Source organism: Lytechinus pictus, chromosome 5 (assembly GCF_037042905.1).
Source record: "Lytechinus pictus isolate F3 Inbred chromosome 5, Lp3.0, whole genome shotgun sequence".
Lineage (NCBI taxonomy): Eukaryota > Metazoa > Echinodermata > Echinoidea > Temnopleuroida > Toxopneustidae > Lytechinus > Lytechinus pictus.
The window spans coordinates 21,480,476-21,502,300 of record NC_087249.1 but is presented as its reverse complement, the minus strand read 5'-3'; the positions used below and the strand labels follow the sequence as shown (position 1 = coordinate 21,502,300).

At 35.5% G+C, this 21,825-nt stretch overlaps 1 protein-coding gene across 1 annotated transcript in view; it reads left to right on the top strand.

The window, feature by feature from the left end:
• The first annotated feature begins 10,643 nt into the window (after positions 1-10,643).
• Positions 10,644-21,825, top strand: part of LOC129260399 (calponin homology domain-containing protein DDB_G0272472-like) — a 13,917-nt gene continuing 2,735 nt past the window's right edge. Inside the window, exons 1-8 of the mRNA XM_054898384.2 lie at positions 10,644-10,728; positions 12,387-12,556; positions 15,041-15,056; positions 15,944-16,057; positions 16,612-16,693; positions 17,968-18,095; positions 20,153-20,292; positions 21,040-21,096. Of these exons, the coding sequence (XP_054754359.2) occupies positions 12,395-12,556; positions 15,041-15,056; positions 15,944-16,057; positions 16,612-16,693; positions 17,968-18,095; positions 20,153-20,292; positions 21,040-21,096 (699 nt within the window). The 5' untranslated portion in view covers positions 10,644-10,728; positions 12,387-12,394. The remainder of the gene's footprint in view (positions 10,729-12,386; positions 12,557-15,040; positions 15,057-15,943; positions 16,058-16,611; positions 16,694-17,967; positions 18,096-20,152; positions 20,293-21,039; positions 21,097-21,825) is intronic.

The window sequence follows — 21,825 nt, the reverse complement described above, 5'->3', positions numbered from 1 at the left end:
CCGATCAAAGCTATTACATTATTACCAATGGCATACCATTGGTCGGTTTGGAGTCCATTACGTTGGTGTGACTGGAGCACCAGAAAGGCCAATCGATGACCAGACGTAAAAGACCACAACTGATCCTCTCCTTCATTCATGATGGTTGATGGCCGCCGGATTCAGCATTAATTGTCAACCGCTGAATGCTGCGGTAACATGATGTTACGTGCCGGAGGACCAGCGGCTCGAAGAGGGCGATGAGTTCGAAAGATGAGAAGCTGAAATGGGGTTAATAGGGAGGAGGGCTCTACATTACAATCGTATCAATCAACCTAGTTCTTAAGAAACAATGATTGTTTCAACTTCATTAATCCGAAGAAGAGTGAAGGAAAATAAGGCTTGCGAATCGAAGGATAAGCCCAGTATGAAGAGACATCAGTCCCTACCGACATCCAGTGGTTCCTTCATGATGTTCGTAAGATGTAAACAAGTGGATGCGTCGTCATTATTAGGTAAATGGCACGGAAGGTTCCTCATGAAAGGTGTCCTTTTCCAAATCTTTGCAATCAAATGCAATTCAAAAATTTCAAATTCTAGTTAATAGATTTTCATCAAATCAGAACTCTCTAAATGCAGTCCCTAATCACACTATTCTTGGAGTGATTCTAAGGACCAATCCCTTTGGAGTGAACTGTACATAATCTTAGAGTGCATTATTATTCCTCTTGGAGTGAAATACAAGAAGAGGCACACGTAGTTCACTACAAGAGGAGTCATAATGCACTCTAAAGGATGTACAGTTCACTCCAAAGGGATTGGGGACTTGATTAGCTCATTTGCATTTAGAGAGAAGCACGCAGTAAGGTATTGCTCATGATTTTTTTTCTTTTGCAAAACAACTCTTTCTGCAGTAGGCCCAGTGTCTAGAAACAATGAAAAATCAACCGAACCAGTCGAAAAGTCATTCTGCGCATGCTCGAAGGCTACTGCACTCCATACACTGGGGATGGAATATGCCGAGTAGTGAGGACTGAGGAAGATGAGTTCCCCACTGTTCATGCCACCCCCATGCACTTCTGAGAGGCGGGTGTAATAGATGTACATTGTGGAGATAAGTGAACAACACCCCCCCCCCCCCCCGCGCAATTACACCTGTCTACACAAAATGCTCTTAATCAAATCACTCAATAAAATGGTCACAAATGCTGAGGGCGCGATGTAAAGGTGTTTTTCTCAGGTTCAAAAGTGTAATAGACAGTTTTGAACCCAGGAACCTATAGACAAGTAAGTTTCAAGAGAGCAGTCAACCTTTCTTTTAAACCAGTTATTACTTTTTCCTTATTCCAATCCAATGTGAGCTGCCGAAAATCAATTCAAAGTGCAATTATGATCTTGTGGGCGATTGATACAACGACTCAAATGAAAAACTGTTGGAAAGTTGTTACTTTTAATACGGAATGAATGAAAGAGAATGTGTGGCCAACAGGATGATCCATTGAAAGAAGGAAGCGATCTACTAAACGAACAGATGCACAGAAAAAAGTGCGAAAATAAATTATCCGGGAGCGGGGATGCTATGGAATCAAATTGAGTAACGCCCTCTCCCTTTATATACAAGTTGTTGATCTTAGTGTGAACTGGTGATGAATGATTATGAGGATAGTGATGTTGATAGTAGTGATGATGGTGCTAGTGATGATACGGATAAGGATAAAGATGATGGTGATGATGATGATGTTGGTGGTGGTGGTGGGGTGTTGGTGGTGAGAATGATAGGTTATTCTTAAGATTAGTATAGTCCTACTATATGTAGTGGTGTGGCGTTTCTGCAATCATCAATATTATCATCATCATCATCGTCGACAACACCATCATCTTCACATCGTACCACAAAACGTCATCATTACAATTATCACAATTACCATCAACATCTTATCTTCACCCTACCTCCACCACCATCATCATCATCCTCGCCATCACCATCATCCTCATCACCATCTTCTTCATCAGCATAATCACCATCATCATCATCCTCATCATCCTCATCATCATCACCATCTTCATTATCATTATAATCACCACCATCATCATCATCCTCATCATCATCATCACCTTCTTCATTATCATTATAATCACCACCATCATCATAATTATCATCATCATCATCGTATCGTTACGATATTCATCACCATCACACTCTTCATCAGAAGCACCACCATCACCGTCATTGTCAACTTCATAATTCACTCCCATCATCATTATCATCATCACCAGCATCATCATCATCGACAACAAATCTACGATCATTACCATCATCACCACCACTACCACCATCATCACCGCTATCATGATCGCTGTCATCGCCTTGCACATCATAAAGTTGAAGGTAACATAAACTTTCCAGTTCTCTGCGTAAGAATCCCCTGGCGGTTTTATCCTAAATCATCCCTCCAGTAGATCTTATTTTGATAAAGCAAAATCCCATGTATCGTTGGAATAACGTCATAGTGTATCGATAGTCAGTGACCCAATGTAACCCCAATCTCTTCGATTGCACCTTATATGCATCCCTTGTCTGTCCACAGCTCTCCCGCGTGTGTAAGAAATCCCCACCGCAATTAGATCTGAATATCATTCATGCGACTACATACAAAAAGAAATGCTTCATTTGTGATATATTAACTATGAAAACGCCATTTCTTGTTCATTTAATCCCATCTCTGGTGGTTAGCGTGGTAAGGTTTTATGAATAAATTTAGATGTTGCAGACAAAACTAAAGCTGCTGTTAATTTTATCTGGGGTTTTAACCAATATTGCCTTCAAAGGTCATTGTGGTGATTTTTTTTTCTTCTTCAATTTCATCATAGACATGTTGAGAAGGGAACATCATAAGTTTATTTTAGTCTTTATCAATTCATGTTATCTCTCAAAGTCGCATATAGGAAAAAAAAAAAACAGTGAAAATTTGCCTTGTCGCCGAGCCTTCTCGAAATGATTTTATTTTGAGTCTGATGAAAAAACGAGGTGTTTGAAAAGAATGTTCCTGGTTTTCCTGTGTTAACGTGATCTGTTTTCCTGGTCGAGTTTGTTTTGCTACTAATTGAGATAATTTGAAAACTGAAAAGAAAGCGTATAGTCGTATCTTGTCTCTTCAGTTTAGTACACAGTATAATCTCGTCTTCATTGTATTTCACCTCGGTCATGTCTAAGGGTGTTAGTATTCTTTTGATGACAGCTCTATATATTTTATTTCAGTCTCCTCCATCATTTTGGAATGTGCCTCAATTTATTGATTTTTATTTCAAAAAGCTCAGCACTAAACATGCTCACGAGGCTTTTGACAGGCGATGGGCACCAACTCTCGGGTAAATCGATTTCCGGATTTAATTTAGCGCACAAAAGGCGAATCAATTTCCCCAGATAGCACGATAAATGTCCATAAATCGCCTCTACCCCATCCGAATAATCACACTGCCCTATATTATTTCTACAATAGATGTATATATTAAAAAAAAACTTTCTTAATGTCCAATATGATCATCAAGTCGCATCATCTCAGCCCTCTTGGCTGAAGGAATAATTTGGATTCCTGTTTATTCAGCTTTTATTCTTGAATAAGTAAAATTACACTACAAAAACACCGGTGTTGATTTAACACCAGCCCGGAATCTATATATGTCCACACCAGAGAAGTGTTAAACAACACCAGTTTGGTTTTGGTCTAACACCAGATAGATGTTTATACTACACTAGTTAGTTTTAAAACAGCATCGGTTTGATTCCAAACTGGTGTTGTTTCAATACTTCTCTGGTGTGGACATATATATATTCCGGGCTGGTGTTAAATTAACACCTGAATTTTTGCAGTGTATAGATTTTAATTGTTTTATCTAGAGATTGATAAAAAGCGATTGCATTGCTGACTATAAGGTTTCCTAAGTTTCCATGAATTGCTTTAAACGTCTGAGCCCACCCCCTCCCCCCCCAAAAAAAATGAATGAATGAAAAAAAATAATAATGATAACAACAATAGCAATAATAATAAATGATAATATTAATCAATATGATGATAATAATAATAGTAAAAGTAATAGTAACAGTAATAATAACCACAATAATAATTAAAGAAAAATAATAGTAGTAGTAACAATATAGATAATAATTATGACAATAATTACGCAATCCTCTATTCATATCTACATAAGATAGCTTTCTAAAAGTCCCGAGCATCACCTTGACAGTTGATCTTAACACCATGGAAATAAAAAATATTTTAATCCCCTTTTATTCTTCAAATTGACAACAGTGACTGATAAATAGTGTCTGTATATGCTATACATTTTGAAATTCGCTTGATGAAAGTGCGAATTTGTGGTAAATATAGCATTACTCAGCTAGGATTGCTTAAATTTCCATGAATCGCTCCTAACTTTGTACCCCCGCCCCCCAAAAATGAAATAAATAAATTTAAATAAACCAAGTAAATCATTATCATAAATAATAAATAGATAAATAAATAAATTAATTAATTAATCAATTAATAAATAAATAAATTTTCCAATTCAAATTTATTTATTTCACTTCCATCAAACAAAAACCAATTGTATACCAAATATAAACATAAATATTTGTATCCGTTGCAAAAAAAAAATAATTATAAATGAATGAAATAATAACAATAATAACGCAGTCTGTATTAATTTCTTATATAGTATAGGCCCGAACGCAATATCATGTCACTGTATCTTTACTCATTGGAACAAGAAATTATTTGGATACCTTTTCATACTGTCACCTATTCTGCAAATTGGCATCACCGATAAGCTTCTTATACATCTTTGCATTGAAAGAAGAAGAATAGAAAAAGTATTCACAAGCTATAATTGTGTGAAGTCGCTTGTGAAAAAAGTGATTCGTATAGGTTGATATCGCAATGCCAATTTAAGGATTATTCAGGATTTCAGTTATTTTTTTTCGTTTTATTTTTTGCCCTTCTTGATGCTTTTTGTATAATTTCGGAGGCCTGCATCAACGTTCTTATGTCAAACCACAAAACTTAGCCACTTTGTCATTCATGAGTTGAAGATACCTCAGTCATCATATAAAACACTACCAATCACTGCATCACTTGCTTTCAAGACCATACTAGGCCTATCTGCAGTCTGTTAAAAAATAGAACTAAACACTTTTTTGATAGATAGTACTAAAAAAAAAATTATAGTAGTGTATTACGGTTCAACTAATGTAGTTCCCGGCACTGGTTCCTGTCCGCCCGTTCACTTTTATATAAACAAAAATGTCTGAACTCATGTAAAAATAACAACAGAGTCACCAAGACCAAAATAGATGTGTATAATAGTTTTATATCTTATGTAGTTTACGTACACATTATGGCAATATAGTACGGAACTGCCCCATTGTCCCATTGTCAATATTAGAAACCATCAGATAGGCCCTATAATAGTTCTAAAATTCTTTTTAGCAAGTAAGATCTGAAGCGCTTTATACAATATGGTTTTAGACATTTTTATATACATAATATGCGAAAAAGGGCAAGGTATTCTACGGAAGCTAGACCCCCCCCCCCCCAAGAAAACGGATTGACGAATACGCATCATTCTTTGCCTGTAATCCTGAAATTTGATTTTAAGTGCATTATTTCCCAAATATCTGATTGACATTCTCCCCCACAAACCTCGTCTGAGAATACTTAACAAAAAAACCCGACAGATTTTCGCCTCAGGCGTGGCTGAAGAATGACACATTTTGGAGGAATCGTTTATCTATCGTGTATCGTCATAAGAGTCATCGCAAACGAGGTTTTCTAGGAGAATGTCACGCCTACCGATCGATGCCGTCTCAGGGAGGCGATCTGTTTTCTTATTCTATTCGATTACGTGAGGCGACTTTGAATCTTACGAAGGTTTGGCCGGATGCTTATATGGTGACTCTTTTTCACATTTTATAATTGGAGGCAAACGGTGGTAGTGCTACAGGGGTATAGACAATGAAAGGGGCAAGGCCAGGGATTCTGAAAGGCACTTCCCCCGGGCACATACTCGAACTTACACAAAATTGTAGATATGTGTGTGTAGAACGTGAACCAAAACATGATTTTTCCAATGAATTTAATACTTATACACTTTGTGGAACTATGCAGGTCTCTTCAATCTGTTTTATCCAAAATTTCAGAGCGTTTTTTCCAACGCAACCACTAAGGGATACACAAACTGGCACATCGCCACCCAGAGTCCTCATCTTCCTCCACATCTAAACATTCAATCATTCTTATTTGTGAAAGATTAATAATGATACATTTCATTTATACAGCACGTTTTTCATGAGATACAAATCTTTCCCAAAGTAAATATCCTCTGCATGTCTTCTCTTCTCTCATCCTCTATTATTTTCCGTTTCTTTTTACTATAGGCCTACTATTCATGTTCTCAGAAAAAGTAAGTTATGTTAAAATGGTTAACGTCACCGCGGTGCACCGGCGTGTAGATGGGCCCATCTTGGGGATTTGGTCCCCAAAATGTTCCAAGTCCAAGAAAAAAAAATACAAAAAATAAAAAGGAAAAGGAGCGAAATGTCAAAAAATCATCACAAAATCCGTTTTATATTTAAAAAAGGTCAACATTTTTGCTTGCTCGCTTTGCTCTGAAAGACTTTTCAGAAAATTTCACACATACACCATGTTGAGCCCCCCCAAAAAAAAAAAATTGGTTAATGAACCATGTACCTACCAATTCTTGGTTAAAACATGGACCTATACTGGTCCATGGATATGAATTGGGATTTGGGGGTAACCGATGCGCCTATCTTTACTTTAAAAGGAGCGCACTTTTCACTTTTACCTTTTCAATGGTCGAACGTTGAGAACAAAAAAGTAGGTTGAACAAATAAATTTGTATGTATTCCTGGATTCATAGACTGACTTTAAATCAAGATTTCATATTCGGCATGGCGCAGTGATTCTTTGTTTCCTGATTGAATTAATCAAAACACGATTATTCAGAAAAGATATCTTCCGGCGATCTCAAATCACTTTCCTTTAAAAAAAAAACTTTGAATAGTATAGCAAATGTCTTGCTTGGTATGCTATGCTTTGAAATTTGACCATATCTGGGGTCCGTTGCAGAAAGAGTTGCGTTTAAACGCAAGTAAAAAAATCAATCGCAAGTCCCAAATGCGCGCTGTTGATTGGTTGAAAATCAAGTTGCGCATGATTTTTAGAGTTGCGATTGATTGCAACTCTTTCTGCAACGGACCCCAGTTCAAGCGAAGGAGGAATCACAATGTTCATGTTATCATAATACGGTGTCGCATGTACCCCCAGGATTATTCAGAATCGAATAGGAATCGATGAACCTTACCTACTTTTCTCATGGTCATGTACGAATCTATATTGATTATTTATCCCCGACAGCGTCGGAGAAATTCATATCCTGACAGCTTGAGAGAAGAAAATGTTCGGTTGTTGCACTTTTGTTGAACTGAAATATGTTTTTTTTTTTTTCATTTTTACACGTATCGGTTTTGAAGCCATCCAAAGCCTGAATTTGTTGCTAAATTCAATAAAATTTCGCTCATGTCATTCATTCCTTAACGTGTGAAAAGAATGTAATTGTAGGTTCATATGCCATGTAGGAGGAAGACCAAGAGGGGAAGGTCGGGAAACAAGAGGGATAGAAATGATATAATCGCGAGGTTTAAGGAGGAGGGAAAGGAAAGAGGGGACTGTTTGGGAGAGGGGATGAAAAGGAGAACTAACAATACTCTAAGACAATGCTTCTCAACCTTTTTTTACTCGAGGACCACTTTGACTCTCAGATTTTTTTCGAGGCCCACCTACTAAACTTTTTAAAAAAAGTATATGACTACTTGTCTCGACTCAAAGATTGTCTCGACAATTATAAAGAGTAAATTAGTGCGTAACTTCATGATCTCCTGCTGCAGTGGTGTAATGAGCCAAAATATTGAGGGGGCTTGGCATATCGCGTACATTGATAAAATGTTGCGAGCGAGCATGGCGAGCAAGCAAAAATTTCGACATTTTTATTACAAAAATCCAAGTTTGTGATAGATTTTGACACAATCATATTTCACCCTTATCCCTTTTCTTTTCTTTCCTTTTCTCTTTTTTTTTCTTGGTCATGAAATATTTGGGGCCAAGAGCCCCCCCCCCCCCCTCTCTGTACGCAAGTGTTCTGCTGTGAATTAAATTCAGCCCTTTTCCTATCGAAACATTCTTTTGGCTTCCTGCACTCTTCGGATGTTTTTATGTTTAGGTGTCTCTGAAGCTTTGACGGGTTTTTTTTGCTTTACATATTTCTCGGGACCAGATTGATCCCCCATTTTGTAGTGAAATCTTATATTTTCTTTTCAAATTTACGTCAGTACCCCCCCCCCCCAGTAAACAAAAAAAAATCGTCCCCAGTGCCCTTTAATAAGTACCTATATAGAAATATATAAGGGTAAATTTAAGACTCCACCATGCAGTCTCTCTTCAATCATATAGGCCTTCATATCTATTCGCAAGGTGATCGATCTCTATACGTACACTTTTTATCTTTTTTTTTCTCTCTTATCATTCATACATCTTGTTAATATTTCATTTTGTAATTGCTGAAACGCATTAGTATTAATTTTTAGTATCTTTGAAGTTTGATGTATAGTTTGTATAATTATATTTGTTATGGATTTATTGTATAATTTATAATCATGTTTCAAATAGTTTGTACAACTTGCTTATGGAATGTGAATGTTTATTTTGATTTGAGAGAATACAATAAAACATCCTTTAAAAACAAAAAAATAGGGATGTTATTTTTTTATTTTTTCTTATAGGCCTATACCCGCGATCGTTGCATGCAACGAGTAAGATATGTACCAAATTTTAGACATCCAGTGAACCGAGAGATATTCCAATATTTCATAATATTTATGATCTTGTTATTGTTATAATAATCATATACAGTATACGAGTATTACGAGGTGAGCCGACCCTTTCTTTATGGACCGTTGTAGAATATTTCAGATTTAAGAGCAGATCTCCCCCACCTCCGGGATCACCATGCATATGAGTTATAGTTCATATATACTATTATGTTGTAATAATTATATCAATGTTTCATGTTAGTTTTAAACGTTTTAAAAATGCGTGCACGTTGATAAAACAAAGGGCCAAATATGAAAGGTGATGGGGTTCTGAAATGAACGCGATGAAATAAGGAGAGGAAAAGGAAAAATGAGCTGGGAGAGGAAACAGAGAACAGAAGCAAAATGTGTAAAAATAAATGAAGGATCCACAACATAGCGTCTGAGCGAGTGAGCACATATTTCAACGTACGCTTTAAAATGAAAATGTAATTTTTGTGATATAGATTTTGATATAATATTCAGAAAATAACATCGCATCTTTATCAGTTTCCCCTTTACTTTTCATTTCTTTTTGCCATCCTTTTTTCTTGGTCGTGGAACTTTTTTTTGTAGGGCATGAGCCGCATGACCCCCAAGCCATCGCAACTAGTGAGAGAGAGAAAGTGAGGGGGGGCTTGACTGGAAGCGGGGCTCGTGCAGGAAACGTTAAAGGAGAATTTTAAAAAATACTTCGACAAGAGCTAGTACATGAAACGTTATAAAAAAGATAAAATGGCCTCGAAATACAAAATACAAGGGAATAAAGATAATGAGAAGGGTCAGGATCATGAAATGATTAAACCCTTATAACAGGATCTACTCAAGATGGGCGGCATCTTTGAGGAGAACGTCTAAGGATAAGCCCTTCAGTCACGATCCCCAAGCGCCGGGTTTCCATTTTGCTAACTAACATGCAATATTTATCTTAGCAGAAAGAAAGAGAGAAAATAAGACTGGGAAGATGAATACGGAAGATGAAAAAAAGAATTGATTTTAATTCCCAGTAGGGGCCAATGACTCTCTATAATGGCTATTCCAGTAAACAATGAAACAGATTTCCATGGAAATATAGGGTTATTGAACTAAATATTAATTGACCCGTCCCTACACTAAAAGAGGAATATTTTCATTATCATTTTTCACTGGCTCGATCCCCTTCATCTTTTGCGACTGGAATATGAATCAAAAGGATCATGACGGTAAAAGGAAGGAGAAAGAGCAATTACAGTTCGATAAAAAACACACTTGTATACTAGACAAAAAACAATAAAAAAATGTAGGTCTATACCCATGTCCCGGTTGTAAAAAAAAATAGGTAACAACAGAAGAGAAAAAACAAAACTTTAAAAACATAATTTATTATGTTACTAAATGTTTCTTAGATATTTATGTTTGTATATCGATATGTATTAATTTAGGGCCTATAATTCTTTGACAGAGCATTGAATTATTTATCTGAAAGGGTTTATTATATTATTATTATTTATCACATTAAAAAAAAATATTTTCTTTATCCTTGTAATATGATATCGGGTGGCTGGTGGCATCCCCCCTCCCCATTTCCCCCCCAACATGCAGAAAACGTAAAATGACCATCTGATTGCGATTTTTTTTTCATGGTCAGCCCTACAACGGCCAGGCCTTTTGACTGACCGAAGTTTTTTTAATTTGTTTCTTTACAAATATGTCTCATCAACACGTGAAGCATCGATACAATGTAGTAATAAATCTATGGTCTATCAGGTGATCAGTCACGTGATATTATTCAAGCATCCACTTCTAAAATGAGTGAATCACTTCCACGTTTCCACTGGAAATTTCAGGTAAGTTAAGTAAGAAATCACATTTCTAATAGCCACACCGACTCATTCAAAGGTATCGCATTGATTTTGGAAAATAATAACCTAAAATAATTATTATTAATTACAATACACTTACCATTACAGATCTAACGTAGGCCTAGATCCAGCGCCATCCAACGACGGTCGACGTTACCGTTGGCGTTGCCGTTGGCGTTTTTAGCGGAAGACTCTAGAGCACATAGAGATATATGTAATTAGTATACATCTCTATGTTAGAGCACTAACATCCTGCCTGTGGAGAATCTACAGGTAGGACTATGGCATGCCATATGATATGCCAATAAAAATGCTGTATACACAGCACACAATTTAGAAAAATATCACTTTTGTGCCCCAAAATACTAATTTTCGTGCAGTTGCAATTTATTTTTTTCATTAGTAACTTGGGAGTAATTTTGTATTCGCCAGAACGCTCGAAAACTTGAATTTTGGGCATATTTGCGTGTACGCCCTCTATTGGTGGAAAGTAATATGGCAAGACAATTGTCATTTCTCAATCTCTATTTTTAATTTAAAAAAATAATTTAAAAATCAAATTTACTTAAGAGCCAAGTTATATGATGAATAGTTGTAATGAAAACTGACAGTGTCAAAAAATCAAGTATTTGTCCCAAAGAAAAACAGAAAATAAGCCAAACATTGCCAACCTTATTTGACAACATGACGGAGTAGTATTAACAGAGAACAAGGTTATATAAACCTTGTTCATAGAATGAGTAGCGTTAGAGCAGAGTCCGAGAGACTGAGCTGAGTAATGGGCCTAACCCAGAGAGCCGCTGCCGTAGCCGGCGGAGGCAGCTACGGCAGCGGCCCTCTGTCTGGGTAAAGTCTGAGTGTGCTTTTTTACAGCACGGCCACGCACTGGGCCAACAAAACTCACAACCATCTCCACATAGTCCGTCCAGCTTGATTTATTTTGTCGGGTGTTGTGAAAATGCATTACCATTAGCGCCGATCTAGCTAAATATATAGAACCTAGATCTAAGTTAGACTAGATTCTTGGTTTGAAATGTTACCAAGTAACTTAGTTAGACTCTAGTATAATAAGGTACTCTTGTCTAACTTTAGGGGTCTAACTCTAAGTTACTCTATGCTTGTCGTCAATACTACCAGCAGGACTGAGCAGGTACTGATGAAAGTGGTATAGTATAGGTAACTTCTTTTTTGTTAGACCAAAAGCTTGATTCTCTGCTATCGGTTGTTCCACTGAACTAGGCCTACATACATTGCGTGATTGGCTACACTTTATGTCATAAATTGATAATGTTGAAAAAAGACGGTTATTTCAATTCCTGTCTATGAGTAAGACATCACTATGAGATTAGTATGGCAGTCTTTGCTGCATTTTTAGTCTGTATCAATAATCATGATCTGAGTTAGATGTGGAGTTATTAAATTCATATCAGTGTTAAAAGCTTGCTAGTACGGGATATATTTATTCATGTTTATTGTGATGAGGAAAACTGCAAAATAATTGCCTGAAAAGATGGTTTCCTGGACAGTTGCATTCAAAGTCTAATTATTCAATTTTAGATTTTTACTTACTGAACCTTCTGAATAAAATTTCAAAACTAAAGCCCAGCATTCAATCCCACGTTCTGCACTTAACACATTCATAGACTTGGACATGATGGACAATGTTTACCAATCTAACGCTAGTAGTGCACTTGATGACACTGACTGTTACCAACCAGACAGCCTGCCAGAGGCTGTAGAGAGTGTGTCCAAAGCCCAGAAGCAGCAAGCAAGTGACATCCAGCAACACCAACAGCTCTTGGCCACCCTAAAGGTACAGTACTACTTCATTGAATAAACATTTTTTTTGGTTTTTTTTTTTGTTGGGGGGGGGTTTATTCAAAATCAGGGCTTGAATTAAACTGGATTACAATGGGCATCAAGATCTCAGGCAAAATTAGAGTGCACTTATTCAGGCCTTAAGTCTACAAATATTTGGAAGGGCATCAAGACCATTCTGAGGGCACCGGAGGACAAGACCTGGGGGTTAAATCAAGCCTATTTGAGCCCTGCTCAGCTATTATTAGTCCTAGTAATTCTTGTTTTATGGTTAAACATAAATTTCTTCAAATATGACAAAGCCATGGGTGCAATTAATATGGCTCTTAACTTTATTATTGTTACCAGTGGCTCAAGTATTTCATCTCTTTTAGGAATGTTGGAGGCTTTTGTAAATGCAGTACAACCTAAATTAATTTTCTGAGGGAATTACCCATTAACCATAAAAAATACACGCAACATTCAATATGCATAAAAAGTGTTGATATTTTGCAAAGTTTTTCCATGCAAATCCCAACAAATTAGGAATCCTGGCAAGTGTAATTTATTCAAAAACAGTAAAGAAGGAGTTATGCTCTGACATAGTCAAATATTTCTAAATTTGTCAACATTAAAGAGACTAGGAGTACTATTCTGTTATCTGAAAACATTACAGGAACTTTTACTGCAAGCCAAATTCATAATGACTCTTTTAAATATTGCATTTTTATAAGGCTTTGTCATGCATGATCACAACCATGACAACAAAATGCTCAAACACTGCATATATATGCATAATGTGGAATTTTTTGTTGACTTTATATTTATAAAGAATTTGTGTCATATGTACAACCTTCCAACATCCTCAAAATAAAGGTGGATCAGTGATTTATGATGAGAATTAAATTACCTGGCACCAGTTTTGTAAAGCTCATGGATTCGCCCTTTTTGACAATTTTGTCTTTTGCCTCAATAGGGGAATTTCGTAAAATAGCCTTAAAAACTGACATACTGAAGCTTTTCGACATGCACTAATCGGAGTAAAATCCCATGAAAGACTAAAACGCTAGAGCAAAACAATATATAATAGAACCGTAATCAGACAATGGACGCTAAATGGCGAGCCGTGATTGGGAATTTATTGGACTGGTACAATGTCAAGTTGATTTTAGATTTCTTTGAATGTTATTGTCTCAACTGTACTGAATTCTGTGTCTCCCATAGGTTTGTACCATGATCATCTTGTTTTGTAAGCAACATGTTGTATATTACTCTTAAAATGGAATAGCACAAAAAAAAAAGGTCCTTCCTCCCTGAACAAATTCAGTCCACTTCAAGTACAATTTACATGTATGTGAAAAGACTGAGGTCAAATCTATTGTAAAATGTAATTATGTTCCCATCAAGTAATATCAATGTTTGCAATTTGTTTTGTAATATTATGTTTTCTTTATTGAAAATACTACCATTCAAGATTTAACTCTGTTCCCACCTTTTCTTTTCAGTACTCCTCTCTTTTACTCAATTTATCTTATCAGTGGTTCTCATACACACTCTTTCTTTTTCTCATCTTCTGTGTCTATTCATCTCAAACAATCTCTCATTTACCCTCTTTGATCCACATAACCCCTTTCTGTCCCCTCTCTCACATTTCCTCTTTCTGAGCTCTCTCTCTAAGGCCGTGTTTATGCTTCCACTTTTCAGGCCAGAATCAGCGTTTCCAAACGTGATTAGTCCAAAACACGGTTGCGTCCATGCTTACTTTCATTTAAACGCTGTTTCAAAACGCCGATCGTAAACTCACAAAAAGGTGCGTTTGTAAACGTCGTTTGACCAGAATCAGGCTTTCTGGGGAAGTATAAACAGAACCACGATCGTAAACGTGTTTGAATGACGTCATTTGGTACATGCTTCCGGTGAGATGAAAATCCGCGGGCAAATTCAGTCGCATTGCTCCATGGTCGCATGTTATACCTCCACGGAATTATCTCTCATCTCCCTCATTGTTTTGCATACATGTGTAGCACTATTACTAGTATACGATGAATGTTGAGGGATTTACACACAAAAAAAACCTGGAACATGAGATATAATGAGGAAATATCGCCAGATGCCCCAGTAGCATAAACAAGTAGATATTTTATTATTTTGTATACTTAATATTCTTTATTTTTTCTTACTATTATCCTCACCATGGTGGAAATTATATGGCTATATCAAGAAGCTCCATGCAATGACTAAAATATCAGAAATTGTTCGATGTTTATGTAACAGTCGACGTACCTTCCCCATAACAACACTAAAAAAAAAACTTTTGAAAAAGGACGCGCCCAATATGACCTCGCTTTCCTGCTCAACGAAAATTACGATGCGAAGCCAGCTGGAGATCGTGATTTCGCCTCTGAAAAGTTAAGCATAAACACACCCTTAATCTCCCTCTCTTTCTCTTATCCTCTCTCTTTCCCCTCTCTCTCCACATATATTCCACCTGGTCGCGTAGGAGGAGTTGCTTCAGGGTGAGTTTAAAGACAGTATCCTGTAGTTCCCTACAGTGGCAAAAGGAAGCAAATCACATGGTCATAGATACATGTGTAAACTTCATTTTGAGTTATTGACATTTTCATAATTTGCATAATGAAATGCACTATAATCTTTCTGTGCCAAATTTGAAACAACTGCAAAAAAATAAAACCATATACATTAGAGATTTTGTTTTTACTTCTTGTCAATGGTTATGGCTTACACATTTGTTCTTTTTAAAGGAAATTTTACATTCGTCAGTAACTTCTTTTTTACCACTATTGTACTGCCTAGCTTTATGTACATGTATGATAGGCTGCTCACTACAATGATGTGAATACCATATGATTTAAAAAAATGTTAAAGCAGCATTGGTTTGCCTCAAGACAGGATTATGTTGGGATCATATAGTCAGTCAAGTTTCTGATCCAAGCATGGCATAAAGCCAGGTTTTTGAAAAATCCTGCAATTTATTTTATCAAAGAAATGTCTGATATTTCAAGCTGGGCTTATCCATTCAAAATATGCAAGTGATTTTTAACTATGGGAGTATAAAAAGTTAATTTTGTTCTGTTTGTTTACAAATGTAGGATCTTCTTGTAATGTATGAGGAATAAAGCAGAAAACTTTTTTTTAATGTAGAGGATTATGAATATGGTAGGATAGAAAGGCCACGTACTTACTATTTGATAATTGTTTTCTTTGAAGTAAAATGTAACCCTAACGATATTTTAGGACTAATACTTGGAATAAAGATTTGACACCAGTAATAGAAGTTTTGTTGATTTTATCATTTCTGTGATTACATTTCCTTATATCTCACCTTCAGCTATGAATGTAGCTTGTTTGATAAGCAAGCAAATATCCTTGTGTTTTTTTCCAGCACAAAAGCATGTACTTTCCCTGAAAGAAGAGCTAAGGGAGTGTTTAAGGAAGATTTGCCTTGCCCAGGAAAACCATGCTAAAAAGAAGACACACGCTCAAGAATTGCAGGATGGTGAGGATTTTTATCTTCCAATTTTCAAAAAATTATTGAAGTCAAATTCTATTATTTTGTTTTCACATAATCATGAAGAGCTGGCTGTTAAAGCTGTTCATCTTGATATATTCAAATAAAAAAAATAGCCCTGACAATTAATGATGCTTTCGCATTTAAGATATGAAATTCTTGCCTGTTTTAAATTTACCCCACCTTTGTGTAGTGGTATAAAGGTAGATTAATATTTTGTCAAGGGATGTAGATTCCTTATGCACAGCCCTAATGTCTTTCCAAGTTTGAGAAATGATACATAGTTCCCTGCTTGATTTTTGGTCCAGTGGTACAACCCAAATTGCCAAGTAAATCAAATTGAAGATTTGATCTGCACTTTGTCAGGTAAAGGTTAAGATGGTTATGTAATCATTTTCTGGGACTTCATCTTTGGTTTAATAGCTACATTCTATAGATTGTGATTTTAAAACGTCTTTTTAACAAATTTCTGATTTGCCTTCATTTCTTTGGTAAAATCGAAGTAAATTTTTTTTAATCCTATGTGGACATCATCTTGCCAGCTATTGATTCTACAGTTCTTGAGAATGTCAGTCTAAAGCAGATGATAAAAAGGACAGAAAAAGATGGGATTAGAGAAGACAGGTCAGTAAATCAGAATGATATCACACAGCGGCGGATCCATGTAGGAGCACATCTGGCCCGTGCCCCCCTTTTGAGAGCAATGAAAACAATTTATCGGAAAATGTTACGCATACGCAAGTGAAGACCTTTTTTTTTGCTTGTCAATTTTTTTCTGATAAAAAATGCCCCATTGTTTTGGAATACCCGTGATCCACCCTGCTGTCACATACTCGAACAGATCCAGGATCTCACCATTGAGAGGACACAAAAAGTGTGCATACATACATTAGATATACCAGGATTTTAAGAAAAATATTTTTTTCTAATATTTATAAAAAGAGAATAAATAATCTCACAACACAAGCAAAAAACCCAAAGTGCCTGAATCTGTAGCATTTACTCTTGAATGATCATAAGAGTAGGTTGTTTGTTCAGTATGACCTAACAGAAAAAAAAAAAATTTTCATAATGTGTCTCAATGAAACCTTGATATCTGTAAAATTTGACACAGATTAAGGTAGGACTCGACTGAAAAAGGCTTAATAGGGCACAGCATATGCAAGAAAAGATTATTGGGTTTCTCCTTATTAGAATCTCTTCTTAATTTGAAATGTAATTTGAGGTTAGATGACATATTCTCCATTCTCACCAACCAAACTGTCTATTTACCACTTAAAAACAAGCTATTATTCTTAAAAATCCTGTTTCTGCGTCATAAAGATTCCATCCTTTGCCGCATCAGAACAATATGGGAGAATCATTTTAATCAAGGTTTTTTTTTTTTAATCAATGAAATTCAAAGAATAAAAGTTGTAAAATAGTGTGAATGTGGTAGATTCAAACAACACAACTTATATCTACCATTCTGGTGACTTAGTATTTGGTCTCACTTGCAATAAGAGATTTTATTCTTACAATTGGTGTCAAAGTATAAAAAAAACATGATGATTGAGATATCTGGCTGCGTATGTATGTGTTTCCCTTTTTGGTAATCTTTCTTTTTCTGTATATCATCTGTTGCTCAAGGAAGCTTGCCATAGGATGGGGATAAAATGTTGAGGGAATTTACAACTGCTGTAAAAAAAAATTGAATTGTCTCCAACTCATCATACTGTAGCTTTGAGAACACAGAGAAGTATAAAGTATTGAGGTTTCATTGGGCTCGAGGGAGATAGAGAGAAAGCAATGTCACTTGACTGATCATGCACATAATGTCGATATTGATAATGATCATGATTGTCAAATATTTGAGAAAGTTCCTATTGTTTGCCACTTTGCTTGCTACAATCCTATAGAATGTACAAGGAGTATGGTGAAAAGATGGATAAGTATAGACAAGCAGTTTTAGAGATGGAAGCCAACTCTCCTGATCACCGGGAGCTTGCCGAACAGAAAAAGATCTGTGAAGACATGGAAAAGAAAAGTAAGTTACAGACCAATCCAATTTAGTGGTTGAGTTTTAACTTTTTACGTATGCCAGTCACCAATTTGCACAAGATACACACAAGTCCCCAAAAAGCAACAAGTTGAGTTAAAGTTACTAATCGTTATTTTGTTTTTATTTTGCAAACTTTGGCTTCCCCTAAATATCATACAGCTCATGATCAAAGGCCATCTCGGGTGAAATTTAACTAAATCATGCAAAATTTGAAAATGTCATGATTTCAATGATTTTGGTACTGAGCTCATTATTTTTTTAGATGCCTTCAATTACATTTTTTTCCACCAGAAAAATATAGTAAAATATTGTAGTGCCTAAATCATATGTAACAAGGTGGCTAGGCATTCCTCTAAATGGCTCATGTATTTTAATCCTTTTGACAGCCTTTTTTTTCTTAGACAACCATTGTGTGTTTCTTAAAATTTGTGTAAGTTACCCATGACCTCAAACAGTTGTACTACTTTTCGATTTTTTTCTCATACTTATGCTCTTTTTTTTTAGATTTCCACATTTAATTGCCCCCCATGACAACAGCCACGATAACCTCTATGATAATGCTTATGTTTACAAACAAGAAACAAGGGAAATCTCAAATCTAATATCAAAAATAGATTTGTTTGTTTATAGATTTAAATAAAACATTGGTCAGAAGTTCAATGCAATTATGGATACACAGAACACAAACTTGAATTGTCAATATCTTATTATTTCCAAAGAGGACTTTATTTATCAAGAGAAAAAAGAGGCAACCTTTGGGACTTCATATTAGGATGTATTTTATCATAAATAAAAACGAAAGAGAAACTAACATATTCCAAATATTTCTTCAAACTTTGTTTATCCCTCTTTTTGATTTGATATTGCATTGGCTGTATGATTAGCCTATAAACATTTTTAACACATAGTACATTGCACTCACACACAGAGCATGATACCTTAAAGATAATATACCACAGTCACATTGTACGGCATCAACTCAAGTTCCTGAAATGCTCAAGCAATCCCTGCTTCCTTGCCCATAATGCAGTTCCATCAATGTAGTCTCGTACCCGATTGAATAACAAATTCATACTTTTTATATTCCAAATACATTCATATTACAAATATGTTGCCAAGGAATACAAGGATCACAAAATGTCATATTTTCTGGGGGACGGGTTTTTCGTGAATATCAAATGCTTGATGTGATTTCATATGAAAATTCATTATACCATTTCTAATATTCTGTTCATAGATATAAAGTATCAAGACTAATCTGCTGTACAATAATCTATTTGAGAACCCCCCCCCCCCCTGTGCATTTAACCTCAATTGGAGTACATTCCACCTTTAAATGAAATCAGACGTCATCAATTTTGTGAGGAGATCACTGGGATGATATTACGAGTGATCAGTAGGTCTGGAAGACCATATGGCGAAATTTGATAAATTTTCATACTCTTTAATCTCCACTGGAGGAGTTATTGCTTCTTGATGAGAAGGGAGATCATGTTGGCTGCATATCACTATAAGAGGGCAGTGCTACAATGTCTTCTTTCCTAGAATTGAGTTGCAGAGAGTACACCTCTGATAACCCAAAATGGAAATTTCACTTACCCACTAATTGACCATGACAATTTAACATCATGACTGAAATTTGAAATTGCAAATGTCCATTTACACTATTCAAAGTATTTGACACTTCATACTTAGGCGAAGCACCCCCTCAATCAATTAATGTCTGTAACACACAGTTTTTATATTAATTAAAATAAGTTATGATGTTTTATCAGTGTTATTATTATTTGTTCTGCATTGACAAATAGAATTCATGAAGATGCACAGTTGAAAACAAACTTTCACTTAGAACAAATTCACAAGGGAGCTGGGGGAAACCTTAATAGCATTTTTTTCTTTTAGATCAATTTTGAAATTGTAAACCAAACCTCAAATCATGATGAATAAATGGACATTCACGGCCCTCATCAAGTCAATAAATTCATTTTAAATTTGTGCATTGATGCACTGGATAAGCCAAGTAAATTTCACCAATTTTGCAGGAGCAGAATTAAAAGCTGAGGTGGAAATGGATGAAGAGAGTGGGGAGCTTTTAGCCAAACGCAGACTGAAGGATGAATTACATCAACTACAAATTACCAAAGCTGATAGACAACAGAAGCTTAATCAACTCAAACAGGAGGTAAGTTATTATCATCATTGTGCTGTGTGATGAAAGATTAATCAAGGATGACAGAAGAAAGAATGACATAAAGAGTGATTGTTGATCTGCGTTATCAATTCATGAATAAAGATACATGAACTTGCATTTGAGACTACTAATATCTCGATACATGTTTTACTTGATGACGTTCTCAAAGTACTGCACAGAAAATGATTATGAAGAGGTATTTCTTAACATTTTAAAAGATAACAAGAGCATGACTGGTAAGATTTTTTTTTTGTTTAAAAGACATTAATGATATTTCAGTCCATTTCAGAATGCATTTGTGAACCTACTCAGAACTTAATATTACACTAGCATAAGATCAATGATGGGTAAGCAGTGGGGATTGGAGACTTACTTGGAAAATTATAATCATGATATTAGCAGATTTATCTCTTTGTAGGAATAATATTGACTCAAATTCTATAGAAATGCTTGAAGATAACATTTGCATATGGCCGGGATTTGAAATGTTATGTTGTGCTTATAAAGTCACTTTATTTTTTATTTATAAATAATGTATATTTATTGATCAATTAAGAGTTATCAGTAGGAAGGCAAACTGGGAGGGTCAGCAATGATCTTTGACTGAGAATGAAACTCATTCATTCTTGGCCGTAAGTATGAGTGTGGCAAACTGTAGGTTTATAAACAAATGTAAATATTGCAACTGTATTTTGATATCACTGATTGGATACTTTTATTTTTTTTTGTATTTGTTAGATTACCCAGGAAAATTCCAAGCAAGCTGGAATTCAACAAGATATTGATGTATTGCAGGTATTCAACATGTTTTAAACCACATTTTCTTGTCCAAAGTCTTGTTGCAAAGACTAAATAGACATGTTGTGAGTTTCTCTTTTGATATATATGCCTTTGCACAGTAGAATTATGCAGGACTTCCACAGAGTATAGTTGAGTATCTTGTATATGTCAGTGATCTACACGTACTGTTTGATTTGTTCCTAGCCAATCAGATGCCAGGATTTCAGTAACTTATAAATATCAACTGTCATTGAGAATAGCTTTTAAATAGGCTCAATTAAAAGATAGGACAACGTTTCTCCCATTGAACTACACAATTTTAGATGTTCCATGGGAATAAAATGAGGTCAATTTTTCAGTTCTCTTTTCCAGACAAATCAGGGGTGATGCACTACAGTACCTTACCATTAAAATTATATTTAGAGGCTGCCTGAAGACCAGTCAGATGTCATGAAATCTTATCTCTTTGAATCTTAATTTTCAGTCCATCAATATCACCCCTGGGGCGGTTATAAGGATATGATAATCATATACATGTTACAATGATAGCAAGGTAAAGCATTAAACATTCTGTCTACCTCCTGTAATCCCTATTTAAGGTGCTATTCAAAATTTTGATTAATACAGAGTTTGTACAGGTCTGAACGATATATTATGGGATCACTCAAATGTCATTAAATTTCTAATTTCTTTAAATTTTAAACGTGTGTATTGGAATAATGATGTTCAACTCATCCTTTTGTT